The sequence below is a fragment of the Cetorhinus maximus genome, chromosome 2 (genome assembly GCF_964194155.1).
Source record: "Cetorhinus maximus chromosome 2, sCetMax3.hap1.1, whole genome shotgun sequence".
NCBI lineage: Eukaryota > Metazoa > Chordata > Chondrichthyes > Lamniformes > Cetorhinidae > Cetorhinus > Cetorhinus maximus.
This window is the reverse complement of record NC_135880.1, coordinates 21,627,460-21,645,548: the sequence shown is the minus strand read 5'-3', so window position 1 is coordinate 21,645,548 and position 18,089 is coordinate 21,627,460. Positions and strand designations below refer to the sequence as shown.

The following is an 18,089-nucleotide window of genomic DNA, read 5'->3' as shown; positions in this document are numbered from 1 at the left end:
ATGGGAGACTTTCCTGGTAGTGTCAGGAAGCACATTGGTATGCTTCATTGTCCACTTGCATATAATTTAAACGCAATTCAACACAATTTAACCCTGCCTCCCCGATTTAGTGCACCACACGCATGTCTTTTGCGCCTTCAGTCACCCTACCCAGTGAAAGCTGGTGACCTGTATGTGGCTTCCTCAAATCACTGTTAGAGTCCTTTGGACTTCCGGGAGACTGAGACACAGGGGCATTGGATTGAACTTGGAAACAGGTTCCCTGTGTAAAAACTGGCTGAGCTGACACTTTGTGGGGCGGAGTCTCAGGCAGGATATTCAAAACCCAGCAATACAGTCTGTGTGGAAGTGGGCGGCACATCTGCTCTCGTGTCAGCACCCGGCTCTAGCATCACTCTAATTAATCTTTAAATTGCCTGCAGTGGCCACAGGAGATATTTGCGATCGCAAGATGGAGGGAGGAAGCTTTTCATGAGTGGAACGTGCCATCAACTGAAAACACAGCAGCTACAGATAGGCTATAAAAGGGCCTGCTGGACAAACAGAGAGGCTCTGAATCATGGCCAAAACTTTCCTTCCAAACTCCAGTGCCTCAATAATCTCGATTTTTTTTTTTTTGGTTGAACAGATTGTGACCCTCCCCCCTTCAAACTTCACCCGTCATCACTCCCTACCATATTATTTACTGTCATTCACCAACACCTCCACCGCACCCAGGACTCCAGTCTCTTCCTACTTCACTCCCCCCATTCCCCTGACCTCCACCCTCTGTCCTCCCTTGGGTCTTCCACTTCCCCATGTCCCTGATCCCACTCCACACATCCCTCCCGCTCACCACCGACGCTGCCATTCTCCTGCTCCCCTCCCTTGTGGGACAGAGCTCAACAAGGAAAACCGCTGACCTCAGACACAACTGCACAAAGCCGACTGTTGCACGCCACATTTAAACAATTGTGAGGCCGCTGCCACGAGATTCCCGTGCGCCGCTGAGTTAATCTTGAAGGTAGTACCTAATTACAAGAAGATTTTACATGATGAGTATTTAAGGCACGCAAATGTATTACAAGTAGGAACCTGCCATGAGATGGCATGAGGCTGATCTGCCACTACCACTGCCACGCCACTGACTGAATCTCTCCATCTCTATCTGCCATAGGGAAACCGAAATTTCGGCTCTTGCCACGTTTCTCGCTCTAGCAGGCTCCATAAAGTACTGTCTGTCGTGGCAGCATGGGAACCATCCACCCAGCCTGTACTTCTTCATTCTCGAGCACTGGAGGGAAGGCACTGGCTGGACTGTGACACCTCAGACCCTCAGTTGAACCCACTGGATGATCTTGTGTGATGGCAGAGTAATCCTCTCCCTGGGTTTTGGGGCGTCTTTTTTTTTGCACTGGAGCAACAGAAATTCAGACGCTGGAGATTTAAACTGCAGAGATTTCTTAAAATGTCCGCCAGATGATTTCCAACTCTGACACAGGGCCGGCGGCCCTTTAAAAATGGCAGCAGCCCCTGCACGGCCTTCAGGTAATTCGGGCTTCCTGATGTCAGAGCCGCCCCGGCCCTGCCACGCCACCTGGCGGCAAGTCCGAGTCTCCCACATTCATGAGATTGCCGCCATGTAATCAGGCTTGGCTGACCACCACAGACCCACGCCAGGTCCCTGACAACTCCTGGGCCCACTGACGAGAATGGCGACGATAAGACTAAATCCAGTCCACCACATTTAAATGTGAGTGTTTGTTCTCAGCGGAGACATCTCCAGGCAGGAGGAAAGGGAGCTTTGCCTAGATAGCTGCTGAGCAGCTAGTTTGGGAGTGGATGAGATGTGAGGATCAGAAGGAAAACTATTTAAAATTAAAGCAGTGCAAATATTTGCAATTTTTCTTTATTGTGATCTATCTTAACGTTTTGATTAAACTGTTATAACTTTTGTTGTGTGCTCCAGGGTCACAATGCCAACACACTGACGATAGATCATGTTTCTCCCCTCCATGATGCCTGCCTGGGGAACCATGTAGCATGTGCAAAGGCCCTAATAGAAGCAGGTGCCAATGTGAGTATCTTGACATGATGGGCATGAATCAAATCATTACCATCCAAATCTCTCTCTCAAAGGACCATGGATGCTAGGACAACTGGAGTTTTCAAGACAGAAATAGATTTTTGTTAGGTAAGGTTCGGTGCACAGAGTGGGCTCCTTGGCCAACTCAGCCCAATCTCTTTGGCGCTGTCCTACATTGGAGGGTGGCCCTCTGTCCCACAAAAGACCACAGCCTTCTTCATTGAATCTTTCTCAGAAGCAGTTCAATCACTGCTTCATTGACTGAAACCACTCTAATGCAAGCCCTTTCTCTTGCCCCTGACATATCTCACCCTCTTCAGATGCAGGGCAGTTTTCAGGGTGACTCACAGCCCTTGAAGAACACAGCTGGTGCTGGATAACCTGCCCTTTGACCCTGTTAATGATCAAGCACGTTACTCACTGTGCACCCCGGCAATATCCTAATGAGCTTTATAGCACCAGGTCATCTCTTGGTGTGCTACAGGTGCACGCAGGGCACAGGGAACATCACTCCAGCATGCCCCTGAGTTAGAGCTGCAGTTCTACCTGATGTCACTGCACTTCAGTGACCCTACAAGTGGGATCAGTCTGCTTTGGGAGGCAATCTGAGGGCAATACCTTTACTTTATAAACACCTCAGGCCAGCCAATCGAAACATTGGTTGAATTTTATCAGCTGAGTGGGGTCACTGATGTCAGGATGAAAAGCAGATCCTGAAGTCGCACTTGCCGGCAGCGAGAACCGCTCGGCAATTTTACCATTGGCAGCCTCCTAATTGACTGCCTATGGGCCTGCCATCCAGTTAAGGACGTCGGACAGGTTCCTGATGCCAGCCCAATCACAGTACATGGCAGCTCTGAAGCCTCAGCAGAGCCACTGGGAGAGGTGGTCGCTGATGAAGAATGCGGGAGCCCTTGGGCCTACAGCAGGTAGGTGAAGAAAAATATTTTAAAAGTTCACAGGGCTAAGGGTCGGAGGGGAAAGGACTTTGCGGAGGTCATTGGGGCCGTGGGTGTTGCTTCCCTGCCTGCAGCCCCTACTTTGGCCTGTGAGGTCTCTCTCCCCCTCAGCTGTCACTGGGAGGTTGCCTCTTGCGGCTTTCACACGTGGTAGGAAGTTGCCCCGGCATCGGCAAAATGCCAATGGCAAGGTAACATGGGCCTTAATAGTGCTTTAACATATATAAACTTGCTGCCTGCTTTCTTGGGGTGGCAGCCAGTCTGCTTCCGGTCCCGCTGTTGGTAAAATGCCCTGTCGCAGTCCTGCATCAGGGAGCTGACCTGACCCCTCTCTCCGTGATTTTACCAGTCCCCATGCCTCCGAACCCGCCCAGGAGCCATTATTCAAATCTATGCATTCATGCAGAATATCTCCCCAATATAATGTTTAGCTTAGCTAATGCTTTTGTAATGTATTTGTTAATAGGTCAATGCTACCACTATTGATGGAGTGACTCCCCTGTTCAATGCATGTTCCAGTGGCAGCGCCAGTTGTGCAGAGCTTGTATTGCAGAATGGTGCCAAAGTACATGGGCAGGACTGTTGGGCTTCAGCCATTCATGAGGCATCAAGCAAAGGTCAGTTGTCGATTCACACTGGCGCCTTTTCTTTTCTAAGACAAAAGAAAAATACTGTGGAGGCTCGAAATCTGAAATGAAAACAGGGAAATGCTTGCAGGTCTGGCAGTGTCTGTGGAGAGAGAAACAGAGTTGATGTTTCAGGTTAATGACGTTTGACGAGCACAGCATTTTCTTTTCGCTTTTTTTACCTTTTATTTACATTTCACCAAACTTCATTCACGTTCAACCATTTTGTGTGTGAGGTTACAGCATACACATTATTATGCATACGTACTGGGGAAATGGTGGTGTAGTGGACCAGTGATCCAGAGGCCCAGGATATGCCCTGGGGACATGGGTTCAAATCCCACCAAAGCAGCTGGTGGAATTTAAATTCAAATGCATAAATCTGGAATATAAAGCCAGCCTTAGTAATGGTGGCCAGGAAACTATTGTCGACTTTTGCAAAAACCCATCTGGTTCACTAATGCCCTTGAGGGAAGGAGATCTCCCGTCCTTACCTGGTCTGGCCTACATGTGATTCCAGACCCACAGCAATGTGGTTGACTTTGAACTGCCCTCTGAAATGGCCTAGCAAGCCATCCAGTTCATGTGCAATTGGGGCTGAGCAACAAATGCTGGCCCTGCCTGCGGCACCTACATCCCACGAGTGAGTAAAGAAAAAAAAAATACACTTGTAACATTATGCAAGGCATGCAAATGATAAGCAAAAGGACAAAAATCTTCCACAATGCACAAAAGCAGCCAGAGACACAATAAACAGGGAAACAGGTGAGACACTGAAAAGTACGTGAGCTGTGAGGCTGATAATGATGCTATGGTTGTGCTGTTTTTTGCCATTATGTAGAAATGAATAAAAGTTATTGTGAAGGACATGGTTAAGAAACATAGGAATACAAATAGGCCATTCAACCCCCTTGAGCGTGGTCTGTCATTCAATTAGATCATAGCTGACCTGTACCTCAGCTCCATTTACCCATCTTTGCTCCATATCTAGGGGGGCGTCAGTGGTGTAGTGGTAATCTCGCTGGGCTATTAATTCATATGCAGCGCAGGTTAATAGACATGAGCTCGAATCCCGCATGGCAGCTAGTGGAATTTAAATTAAAATCTGGTAGTCTCAGTAATGGTGACCATGACAACTATCGCCGATTGTGTAAAAACCCATCCGATTCACTAATGTCCTTTCGGGGAGGAAATCTGGCATCCTTACCTGGTCTGGCCTACATGAGACTCCAGGTCCGTGGTAATGTGGTTGACTCTTAACTGCCCTCTGAAATGGCCTATATGCCAATCAGTTCATGTGCATTTGGGGAAAGGTAACAAATGCTGACTTTGCCAGTGACGAAAACATCCCACGCAAGAGTAAATTAAAGATTAAAAATCCCGTGATCTGCTTACCGAATAAAACAGAACATTGGGCTTTTTCAGGAACTTTCTGCAGAAGCACCTGCAGCAGTTTGATCTTGGTGCAGTCCCAGCCATTTCTTCCCAGAACAGCTTTAAGAGCAATCTTTCCTGCCTCAAATCCTGGCCTCATGCAAGTGAATCAGCTCTGTGCAGAGCAGATGCTCAGGCCACATGAGAAGCAGGGGTCCTGGCTCCAGTGGATCCAGATTGGCTTGTCAGATTCTGCACCACGGGGGTAAAGTATTTTTTTTCCAGGGCTCTTTGTGAAATTTTCTCAGTGAGTCTGCTCCGCCATTCAATATGACCATGATTGATCTTGAATTGCAACTCCACTTTCCTGCCCGCTCCCCATATCCCTTGATTCCCTGAGAATCCAAAAATCTGCCTATTTTAACCTTAAGTGTATTCAATGATTGCACATCCACAAGCTTCTGGGGCAGAGAATTCCAAAGATTCACAGCCCTTTGAGTGAAAAAAAATTCTCCTTATCTCAGTCCTAAATCCTGAAACTATGGCCCCTTGTTCTAGATTCCCTAGCCAGGGGAAACAATGTCTCAGCATCTATCCTGTCAACCCTTTAAAATCTTGAATGTTTCAATGAGATCACCACTCATTCTTCTAACTCCAGAGAATATAGACCCAGCCTCTCATCATTGGACAACCCTCTCATCCTATGGACCAATCTAGTGAACCTTTCTCCAATGCAAGTATATCCTTCCTTAAACATGGAGACCAAGCTTGCACACAGTATTCCAGGTGTAGTCTCACCAAAACTCCATATAATTGTAGCACTTCTTTATTCTTGTCCTCTGCTTATCACACACACATACATTTATAGAGCAGATATTCCATGCTCAAACTGAATTGGAGAGTATTCTAAAGTATGACAAGAAGCCAGTCTGTCCAGAATTCAGTGCGACCAGAAGTCAGTGTGACTTGTATAGGGAATGCACATTATATCCTGGACTTTGGCCCATTGGTCTAGAAGTATGATTCTCACCTGGCATGCAGTAGATTCTAGAGGTCAAATCCCAGACAAGGCCACATTTCTTTCTATGTCAAACAGAACTTTGGATAAAATGTTCCTGAACTATACCTATGGAAGCAGTTAATACTGTATGGTTGCTTATATTTCATAAAAATGAACTTTTTATTACTTTCTCAATCAATGGTTAGCATTGCTAAATCTCTGACATTGTGACTAGGTCGCAGCGAATGTATGCAAGTGTTGATCTCCTGGGGTGTGGACATTGACCTGGACATCTCTCATCAGGGAACTCCCCTTTATGTAGCTTGTGTCCATCAACAGTTTTTTTGCATTAAGAAGCTTCTTCATGCAGGTGAGACAGTTACCATGACAGTTTGGATTTAGTTGCCATATATTCCGGGAGGTGGGGAGATATTTAATTATTATTATTAAGGTCTTTTTTGTTCCTATTGAAAATACCGAAGATCTGAATTGATTTACTGAGGAGCGCCCTCCAGGGGTCATTCAGTTCTTCAACTGTATCAATTTAAGATTAAATGTCACTGCTATAACAAAAAGTTACAAATAATTATCAGGCCTAATTAATTAGCTATTTGTAATTTTGGAATATAGTTTATTCATCCATCACTCAAAATGATGCAGCAGCTGGTCTGTGCTCACATTTATGTGCCACACAAAGCCTCCTCCCATCCATTTTCATCTAATCCAATCAGCATATTCTTCTAAGATAAAAGCAAAATACTGCGGATGCTGGAAATCTAAAACAAAAATACCTGGAAAAACTCAGCAGGTCTGACAGCTTGCTGTCAGACCTGCTGAGTTTTTCCAGGTATTTCTGTTTTTGTTACAGCATATTCTTCTGTTCCTTTCTCTCTCATCCGCTTGTCTAGCTGCCCCTTAAATGCTATTCTGCTCAACTACTTCTTGTGGTAAAGAAGACAGAGACAGGACTGGGACCAAAATCAGCAGAAAACACATCAGGTCACCTCCCAGACCAGGGCCACTTGAGGGATTACTTGGGGGCAAGATTCTGTCAAAGCCCGGAGCTTCCCAACATCAGACTGCTCCCCACATCCCACCCCTCTCCACTGAGGCTGAAACCCAAAAGGTAACTGGAGGTGGCCCTCCTGGCAGCAGGCCAGAGGGGACCAGCAATGCCTCCTTTAAATCCCCTGCCCAGAGCCACTGGGATCGGGGAACCTAAGCTGTGGCCCATAAGCAAACCCTCCCTCCTCCCCCCTCCCCCCAACCTACCCCAAAAATGATGGCCTGCTGGCTGCTAGCTATGGCCATGTTTAAATTTTCATCAGTCTTCAGAGAGCACCTCCATTTTGAGGCAGCCTCACTGTCCCCTACGTGCATCAGCAGTGCCACCCTTAGGGGTGCAGTTGCCGGCAGTCCACAGCTTTCACCCTCTGGTTGGATCTCCGGTCGCAGGAACCCACCCGCCATCCTTAATTGACTGCATCCCATAAGATTGCGACACCTTGTGGCCAGCAGACACCATCAGGGTGCCCACTTTTGGTCCCAAAGGCAGTAAAGTTTCAAAGCTGTTAAGATTCCGCCCAGGAAGTGGCAAACACTCACTTTGAAATCCTCTGGAGATTGAGTGACAAAAATGAACAAAAGCAAGGATCTTACTGTTGGTAAAGTCTTCAATCTGCTGAGCGTGATATGTAGAGCCTCAAATTCTCTTTCAACATTCCATTGATCTCAAGCAGACGATTGGTCATAGTTTCCCTGGGTTTGGGAGGGGAAAATCAGTTCCCAGTCCTGATCACGACCTGTGATACCAGCTGGAAAGCTAGGTTCAGGTGAGGCTCAGGTGTGGTGCTTATGCAACCGCCGAATCATCATATAGGGAATGGTGCCCATGAACCTTTACCCTATACCCTGAGGAAGTAGTCGATTGGATAGAATGTCCTGTTCCTATGCCTGGGTACATTGGACACAACACGTAGAGGAAAATCAGACCTAAGCGATTGTACATCTGCTAGATTATCTCTCCAATTAAATCATCGACAGGCTATTGAGTGACCTCCTCTGCGCATTGGGCCAATAAAATCTGACATGGCCAGGTGCAGGAATGGGATAAATGCCCGCAAGGTTTCAAGACAGCTTGACAGGGAAGGAATTATGTAGAAAAAGATTAATGAGGGATGAGAAAAAGAATCTTTAACTTTTTACTTGAATTCAGCCTTCCTATCCCAATAAAGACTGGTAGTTTGAGGTCTTCAGGACTTTATGGCTGGGAATTTCCTTGGAGCTACTACAGAACTGCACGATTGCAGAAGCTCCAGTTACATATATTAGCAGGGTTACTGATGCACCACCTTTGGCAAAGCAGGGGCAGTCCTGAGAAAACTCCAAGCCTACATCACTCCACGCCAACATCAGTGACAGGAAGAGCCCCTGCGTTCTGGAGTAGCTTGACCCATTTAACATGGGGCTGCAACCCTGGCATGCTCAGGAGTTACTGAAGCATTTGCCCTTCTCTGAAGGGCCACCGTGCTGCTGGCAAAGTACACTCAAAGTCAGAAAGCTCAAACCCCGCTGCAGAGACTGGAGTACAAATTCTAGGCTGCCACTTCAGCGTAATACTGAGGGAGAATGCTGCACTTTCGGAGGTGCCATCATTTGGATGACGCTTTAAATTGAGGCTCCGTTTGCCCCCGCAGATGGGTGTATAAGAGCCTACTCAACTATTTGAAGAGAAGCAATGGAGCTCTCCCTGGTGCACTGCCCAATATTTATCTCTCAGCCAACATGACTGAAACAGATGGCCTTGTCATTATCAAATTGCTATTTGTGTGTGAGCTTGCTGTGAGCGAACTGGTTGCCCCCCTTCCCTACTTTATAACAGTGGCTACACTTCAAAAGTACTGCATTGGCTATAAAGCACTTCGGGATGTTCTGAGGTTTTGAAAAGTGCTAACAGGTGCAAATGTTGTCTTTCTTTACACTGCCTGAGTGAAGTGATGCCGTCGCTGTGTCATGTGTTGCTTTTTATCCCGACTGCAGGAGCCAATGTCCAGAAAGGTAAACATCTGGAGACCCCTTTACATGCTGCTGCCCGGCAATCCAATCCAGACATTGTTAAGATGCTGCTCGACTTTGGAGCAGACATTAGTGCCAGAAATGCAGAGGCTGAGAGGCCCATCGATGTGGCTGTCACCAGTGGTCCAGTGGATAGATTGCTTCTGCATTATGAAGGTAACGTGCTTATATTTGCAAAGTGAAAAGCTATACCAGGGAGGAGAGGGAGCATAAGTTGGTGATGTTTTGCGAAATGGTTGGCCTTCAGTTCCAGCTCTCAAGCATCATCTTCCTTCATATATAACGAGTTATTATGACCTGGAATTCACTACCTGAATAAAGAGGTGGAAGCAGATTGAATATGAATTTCAAAAATAAATTGGATTTGTATTTAAAAAGGGGGAAAAAATAGGGTTATGGTGAGAGAGCAGGGAAATGGGACTAATTGGATAGCTTTTTCAAACAACCAGCACAGGCATGGGGAGCTGAATGGCCTCCTTCTGTGCTGCAAGATTATACATATGATTCTGTTTTGAAAAATGATGGAAAGCTCCCTCCCAAATTAATTTCTGGATCTTGGCTTAACCATCAGATGGAATAGCCAAGTGTATGTTGTGGGGGGTGGGGGTGGTGGTGATGAGTCACTCATTCCCTTCCAAATGGAAATAAGGAAAGTCAATCACATTTCTGAAATCCTCTCCCTAAACCTCTTTGCCGCTCTTTCCTTTTTTAACTCACTCCTTGAAGCCTACATCTTTGGCTAAGCCTTTGAAAACCTGTCCTAGTATCTCTTTATGTGGCAGGGTGTCAAATATTATCTGCTAAAGCTCCTGTTACGCACCTTGAGAAGTTTTTAACTGCATTAAAGGTGCTATATAAATGCAAGTTTTTGTTGATCACGCGATATTGCTATAAATCCACCATGGGTCAGCATATAATAGCCAGGAACATAAAACCTTGCTGATTTTGTTTTTAATCACCCTATACACGCCTGCAAACACTGAGGCCAATTATAGTGGTTCAGGTAGATCAGCTCAGGATTGAAGTTGGGGTATTTCTGGCCTGCCAGGCTCGGTACTGGTGATTACAGTTCTCCCACTGGTTTTAAAAAAAAAGCTGCACGTGAATCAAACAGGTGTAAACGGTTTCAACGATGATGAACGTAGCCAAGCAATGGACCCATCCAATTTACGTGGGCTTTCGTGTTGCTGCCAAATTAACTAGAGCATTTGCTTTAAGGCAGCCTTGGTGCCCGACTGAAATGAATGCAGAATCCTCATCAGAAATGAGGCCTGCGTCCATTTCGAAACCAGTTTGCTAAACTCATTTAAACCAATCAGACTTTATGCTGCTCAATCTCCAATTAGAATTTCAGTCTCAGGCGTGGCTTAAGCAGAGGTCCTTAACAGAGATGCAAGAAGCCCCCAAAGAGTGTTTTATTAAAATCTTACCTTAATGTGAAGCCAGGAGGGGCAGAAAGGCAATTCCGGTCTCCAAAATTAATTATATGGGCTGGTTGCTGGCTTGCTCTTAGCCACGCAATCCTTCCCTCCTGTTTGCCTGCCCCCTCCACCAAACCTCGTCCTTGCCTGTGTGCTGAAGTCGAAAGGGTCTAGACCAATGAGATGTTTCTGGCCACCCGATTGATGCTCGCATCTTGTCTGAGTTATTCCATTGAAGCCCAAGGACGAATTTGGGATGTTCCTCAAAAATACAAGACCTGATGCAAATAGCACTATGTGGCATAGTGGCAAGAAAGATTTTTGGCCTACATTGGTTTACAACTTGCTATGAGAAACTAAAATTCATGCATTGGGCATGCAGTGACTGCAATGATCAAGTTTCAATAGTTGGCCATCACACAGCACACAACAAGTTAAAGGAACATAGGAACGGAAGAAGGCCATTTTGCTCCTGGAACCTGCTCTGCCAATCATGAGCCTGATCTGCGACCTAAATCCGTATACCCACGTTTATACCTGAACACATCTGGTTAATACAAATCTATTAATCACAGACATAAAATCAACAATTGATCTAGCTTTTATATAATGTTTTTAATCTAGTAAAAATGATAGGGTGTCTCACAAGAGTATTATCAAGCAAAATTTGATACTGAGTCAAGTAAGTATAGGGGAGTTGATCAAAGCCTTTGTCAAAGGGTTAGGTTTTAAGGAGAATCTTAAAGGAGAAGAGAGAGATCGAGAGATTTAGGGAGGGAATTCCAGAGTTCATGGCCAGGATTTTTCCAATGGCGGACGGGCTGGGCGAGGGTGGGTGGGGGGCCGATTGCCGCCCGTGTTTGACTCTGCGCTGCCATTTTACGCAGGCAGGCCAATTAAGGCCCACATGCGCGCAGAAGAGCTCAGCAATCTCCCTGAGGCACGGAGCTGCCTCAGGGAGATTGAATGGATATTAAAGTAATTAAAGAGCTGAATTAAAATTTTATCTAAACATGAGTGGGTACACGTTTTTATATCTACGAAAATGTATTTATTTATTTATTTAATAAAAGCTTCAGGAAACCTCATCCCGCTTGTGGGTGAGGCTTCCTGAAAAACGGGAAGGCCGCTTGGGCTTTCTGCCTGCCCGCCAACCTTAAGGTTGGATGGGCAGCGTTCTCAAGTGGCTCAATTGATTTCTTACTGGCCTTAATAGGCAGCTTACATTTCGGTGGGCGTGCAGCCAACTCCAGCTGCGCGCCCACCGAACAAAATATCACGATGGCGCGGGATGCACGTCTGACATCATTGCGCGTCATTTTATGCGTTGGCGTGTCGGGCCCGCCTTCGCAGGCCGACCGGAAGATTCTGCCCCATGTCCCAGGTGGCTGAAGGCATATCCACCAATGGTGAAGTGGTGAATATTGGGGGTGGGCATTTTACAGTGCCATGTATTCCCGAGTTCCACTGTCAGTCTGTCAGTGTTCCAACATTACCAACATTCTGTGCATGAACTATAAGGAATATGTGTCCCATCATTTTCTGGCTGCTACTTTATCTTAGCATGCTTTAATTACAGCAACGCCGAGCTCCCTCTGCCAGCTGTGCCGCCTGTGTGTCAGAGGTTGTCTCGGGAGAGCCCATCTACAGCTCATTTCACAGCTGGAACTACCCAAACTACTGAAGGACTTTTTGCAGCATAAATAGCCCGCTTCCCTCTTATTCCGACAGTCTGTGTGGGAAGCTGATTTCAGGTCTCGGCTTTGCTCTTTTCTGTAAATAGCGTTGTTGAAAAACTGTTGCAAAGTAGTACAATGGCAAGTTATTGTAACCCCTGTTTGTAGGCCGTTTTCCCAGTCTGTGCAGAAGAAAGTGTAACACTGGACTATGAAACAAACTGGGTCGGCTCTAGTCCACAGTGAGACCACTGAATTTCTCCCTTTCTTTCACATAAGCAGTGGGGAAGGAATTGGTCCCCATCATGCCTATTGCTTGGCCGTAAAATTCATGTTAGGTGCAAGGGATGGTATCGATCACTGGGCGCAATTTCCTGCACCTGATCCCTACTTCGGCGAATTCTAAGTGCCTGGACCGAGGGCCCAGCTTTAGGATACCAATGCCAAATTCATCCAAAACTGCTACAAATTCAGTATGGGCCAGTCACACTACACTCGTTTCTTTAGGCCTACCAAGGCCGAACAGGCTGTTTGTTTCTTTCACTTAACTTGATGTGGACCCAGGAGGGACAGAAAGCGCTCCTCGTGGTTCCACAGCAACACCGTGGGCTGTTTCCAGCCTTTGATTGTAACTGCTCCTCACTCTCAGCCATTCATGTCCATCCCCTAGGCCTACCAGTGAAAGACCTGACTTTGGCGAGCTTCATTTAGAATGCCTGATTCAAGATGCACAGCCTGCTTCATGCCAGTTGTTGGTACAAAACCAATTTCTTCCCCACATATGGCTATTTCTCTCCCCTTGCTTTAATCCTTTTGGTCACAATTTAATACCATCTCGTTTCCTTCACAACATAACTTCAGTTCTGACCTTCTTTATCATCTTGGACCCACCTCTCCCAAACACAAGTGGGCATGCACAAGCTAAATGATTGTCACTGCTGAGACACTGGGGAACAAATTTAACCTAACAGGCGTTCTACTTAATCTTGTAGGTTGCCTGTGAGTTAGGTGAAAATTGCCTCTGTCATGTGAGCAACTGGAATTTCTACTGCTGCATCAGCACTCATTGCAATAGGATTAAAATTACATTCAAATTTTTGGCAACAATCAAAACACTGGAAATATGAGCTTTTTCCTATATTTTTAAAATATACTTTCTCTATTTTACGCCCTTTTTATTACCTATTATTCCTTCACAGATATGTTACTTACTCCCATTATCTCACCAATATTGTTCTTCGGTTTTTTTCATGATAGACAGTTTATAAAAGTGTCCTGAAATTATTCTGACTTTCTGCTATCTTCCTCACCTCCTCTCTGTGAGGCACCATTTTAGCTTCATTTTAATCGCCATTCACCTTAATCCTCTTGGGTGCCTTCGCTTTGTGGGACACATAAGATGTGTGGACATAAATCCCACGAGTCATGATGCAGTTGTACATAAACAGGCTGTATCTTTTAGTAGGTTTTACTGAAAAATATTCCCAAGCAAATTTTTTTATTCAAATGACCTGACTGTTGCGGACAAAATGATAATAGTAAGACCCAAAAGAATTCATTAGACATACACCGCAAAATAAGATATTGAATACAAACTGATCCTCCCACAATTGGTGATAATTGCCTGTGTTTGGCAAAGTGATAGCCACCTGCTCAACCCTGAGATAGTTCAGTTCTTCTATCCCGAATGCGTCGGCTGAATTGTCTCTTTAAACCTCAGAGAGGTTGGTTGGTGGAAATCTTTGTATTTTTCCCTCAAGGAGAGAAAATCTATTGCCTTCTACTTATCTGAGTTATTTGAAAATAACTAATGACCTTTGGCTGCCTCAATTCCGCCCCACTGTTCAATTAGCTCATCATTGCAGCCTTAATTTCAATTTCCTGCCTAGCCTTCATGACCCTCGACTGCCTTGTAGATTAATAATCTGTCTAATATGATTCGTTTAGTCTCCTGCTCTTACCATCCAGTCATCTCCTGATCTCCACCCAAATGCTTCACAGTGTACTCCCCTGATTTTCTTCCCTCTTTCCCCTGGCTATGTTTCTTTTTAAATGATGTCCATCTGTAATAATTCTCAATCCTGAGAAAGGTTCTTAGATCTCAAATATTGATGGACTGACTTCTGTCCCCACAAATGCAGCCTGATGATCTGCTGAGTATTTCAAGGTTTTTCTGTTTTATTATATAAAATGGGGGAGACTGCAGCATAGTGGTAATGTAGATAGACTAGAAATCCAGAGACCCAGAATAATGTTTTGGGGAACATGAGCTCAAATCCTGCTGTGGCAGCTGGTGGAATTGGAATTCAATTGATAAAGTCTGGAATTAAAAGCTAGTCTTAGTAATGGTGAATGTGAAACAATTATTGATTTTAAAATCCATCGCTTTCACTGATGTCCTTCAGGGAAGGAAATCTGCCATCCTTACCTGGTCTGTCCCACACGTGACTCCAGAGCCACAGTAGAGTGGTTGGTTCTTAATTGCCGCTAAAATGGCCTAGCCAGCTACTCAGTTCAAGGGCAATTAGAGATGGGAAACAAATGCTGGCCTTGTCAGTGACACCCACATCCCATGAACAAATAAAGAAAAAAGGAAGATGTCGCTGTCATTGTAGTCACTGTCTAAACTACTGTGATTTTCCTTGGCTCTGATATCACTCAGGATAACTTTCATCCCATATCTGTTAAACAGCCTTAGCTGTGGCTCAGTTGGTAGCAGTCTTACCTTTGAGTCAGGAGGTTTAGGTCCCACTCTAGAGACTTGAGCACAAAATCTAGTCTGACACTACGGTGCAGTACTGAGGGAGTGTTGTTGGAGATGCTGAGATGTTAAACCAAGATATTGCCTGCCCTTTCAGCTGGATATGAAAAATGCCATGGCACTATTTCAACGAAAAGCAGGGGAGTTCTGTTTGGTGTCCTGGCCAATATTTATCCCTTGACCGTCATCACTAAAAAAAACACATTATTTGGCCATTATCACATTGCTGTTGTGAGGTCTTGCAATATGCAAATTGGCTGCTGTACTTCCTATGTTACAACAGTGAAAGCACTTCAAATAAATGCTAAATTGGGTGTAAAATGCCTTTGGAAGTCCCAAGGTTATTGAGGGCTATTGAGGGCACTTTAGAAGTGCAAATCTTTCTGATTAATTGCCACAGCTGAGCCATCCGGGAAGGTTTTGCTTCTTCAGGTATGGGTAAGACACAAAAGGAGCACGATGCTTGGTGCCTTTTCTGGCTGTGGCTTTTATTATGATTATAATTATGTTTGTGGACTCAGGTCATTAATCATGTCCTAAAGAGCCACAGGCATACAGATTCCACCCCCAGCCCCACCGCCACCAACCACACCACCCCCCCACCACCCCACCTCCCAAACCATGTGGTGGGGCCTTGCAGCCAGAGAGAGAGAGGTAGAAATCCAAGAGTATCAACGGATCACAGACTTTGGGCCCCACAGGCTGCTGCCCAGAAACAGGAGTCAGATGAAGACCCCCAGCTCCAGTGATCCATGATGGAGGGCCCAGTGCGGACGGGGGCTTGTGGTAAAAAGAAAAGTTTTTTTCCCTTTTTGGATCCCCCTTACTGTCTGACCTCTCAGCTCCTAATCCAAGAGGAGAAGGGGGGCAGGCACAATGCCTAATACCTACAGCCATGGATCAGTGCCTGAAAGGATCTGCCTAGTGCACCAAAGGGAAACTATACGTCAGGCACCACTGATGCCTTCTTCTCTCCTTTGAATAGATGCTCTATGCTTCACTTGTTCAAGGCAAATATCTCAGCACCAACCCCCTCATCAGTTCCCCAGGGAAGATTATTCTAGGTCTGTGCACAAATGCACTGTGCACATTGGTGCAGCAAATATTGGGTAGGCTGGAATCTATGCATGTATCAGTGCCCAATGAGCTTCTTATGTACATATACAAACTGAAAATCATCAATAAACGGTAACATAAATGCAAAAGAAATGTTAAATATTAAAGCTGGGTTATATTGTTAAAAGATCGAAGTTATCGGGCACCCAATTTGAACAGCCCATTCTGTGAAAAGGCTTTCATTTTGAAGGTCATCAATTCTGGAACCTATATATTGGGTTCATGTGTATTTACTGCTTAAAACGACTTCTGTATTATTGTTTTGGCATCATGCATTTGAATTAAAAAAAAAGTTTAAAAGATGTAGCTGATATGACTCTTCATTTGACATTTCCAAATCGTATGTGGAAGGTTCTAGTCACTGAGGCACAAGAGAGACATCAAAGCCCTGGAGGAGGTTCAAGGAAGAACAACAAAACCGAACAAGAACAAGGGGGTGATTCTATCCTGAGCTGATGGGCAGAATTGTAGGCCGGAATTTTCCGGCCCTTCCTGCCGGCGGGATCTTCCGGTCCCGCCAAAGCCAATGAACATTTGGATGGCTTGCGGCATCTGCCGCATCTGGGGGAACCCAGCTGGAAAGTTCTGACCATAATATTACCGTCCACTGACATCGATGAACAATAATGCCAGGTGGGGTTTCCCACAGTCACATCAGTTCCTCTGTAGGTGTGTTAGGTTAAAATTGACCCCTTATATCGCAGAAGGTTAAGTTATAAAGGAAGACCACTCAACATGGACATCTCAGTCAGTGGAGAGGTGACAGGGTGACAGAAGATAAATAGCAAGGAATGGGTTAACTGGGAACATTTCTTCAAATTAGATAATAATGGGATACAGTTCATCATATAGAAATGCAAATCGAAGAATTTTTGGAGTTTAGGACAAATTTGGGAGGTGGTTCTTCAGAAGGCAAGTGATCAGCACATGGGATGGACTCCTGGGCAGGGTAGCGAAAATAAAAACACTGGAATTGTTTAAGAAACAGCTGAATGTTGTAGTTGAAGACTATGGGCAGGTTTTTCAGGTAGCGGGGTTCCTGCCTGCCACTGGAAATGTCAGCGGGGAACGCAACCCCACCGATGTTGGTGACCCTGCAGCCATTTAACGCTCCACAGGCTGCTAATTGACTGGAAACCTGACTTCCGCCTCACGCGGGTGGAAGACCCGCCTCAGAGAGCTGCTGGCTGTCTGACTGGCTGGCAGCTTTGTAGTCCCAGCAGCGCCACCGGGAGCGGCGACCAGTGCTGGGATTACCAGGCAGTCTCCAGATTCTAAGTGCCAGGAAACCAGAAGCAAGGTAAGTATGGAGTGGTTGTGTGTGGGAGGCAGTCTTGCGGCATGGGCAAGAGTGGGGGGGACCCAGGAAGTGGCGGGGTGGGGATGGTGGATACCGTGTTGGAAAGTCTGCGGAAGGGGCAGACACCTAGGTGGGATTGGTGTGGGGGGGAAACCTTGGAGAGGGGCCCCCTGAACGGGAAAGAGAGCCAGTGATGGTGGTCTGAGGCCCAAGAGGCTTACCTGTCATGTATCCCCCCTCCCTCTCCCCCCGCCTTGTCCCTGAGCTGCTGCCAGTCTGAAAATTGCAACCAAGTAGGAAGCAGCCCTTAAATGCCTAATAATTGGCCTCCTGTAAAATTTCTGACCACTTGGGGGTGGATGGATAGGCGGTGGGAGGGCCACCTGGCGAATTTTACATGCCCTCCCCCCACCTCATCCCATCTGCCACCGGTGGGGTGGGGGAGGGCGGAATGGTAAAATTGTGCTCTGCTTCCTTATTCTGGGTGAGTGATCTAGGTTGAGTTGAATGGTTTTTTTCATCCATTTCAATCTTGTGGTCTTGTGAATAAATTGGTCATTTACTGTGACACGTAGCAGGATCAAATGATGAGTCCAGTCAGCCAGCCTCACCCACGCCACCCTGGTATCAATTACGTTTTTGTCTAACTGAAATGTTTTTCATATGTTGTGCAGTGTTCAGTGTGGGAAACAGCCTGCTGCTTTCTAACTGCTCAG

At 45.9% G+C, this 18,089-nt stretch overlaps 1 protein-coding gene across 5 annotated transcripts in view; it reads left to right on the top strand.

The window, feature by feature from the left end:
• The window catches only part of asb5b (ankyrin repeat and SOCS box containing 5b), a 59,703-nt gene extending 43,327 nt beyond the window's left edge, over nucleotides 1–16,376 (top strand). For 4 of the 5 annotated variants that reach the window (XM_078561732.1, XM_078561739.1, XM_078561766.1 and 1 more), the window contains 5 exons: nucleotides 1,949–2,056; nucleotides 3,491–3,641; nucleotides 6,260–6,394; nucleotides 9,064–9,255; nucleotides 12,100–16,376. In XM_078561732.1, the coding sequence (XP_078417858.1) occupies nucleotides 1,949–2,056; nucleotides 3,491–3,641; nucleotides 6,260–6,394; nucleotides 9,064–9,255; nucleotides 12,100–12,227 (714 nt within the window). In that variant the 3' untranslated portion in view covers nucleotides 12,228–16,376. The remainder of the gene's footprint in view (nucleotides 1–1,948; nucleotides 2,057–3,490; nucleotides 3,642–6,259; nucleotides 6,395–9,063; nucleotides 9,256–12,099) is intronic. The other variant, XM_078561756.1, reaches the window with a different exon arrangement.
• The last annotated feature ends 1,713 nt before the right edge of the window (nucleotides 16,377–18,089 follow it).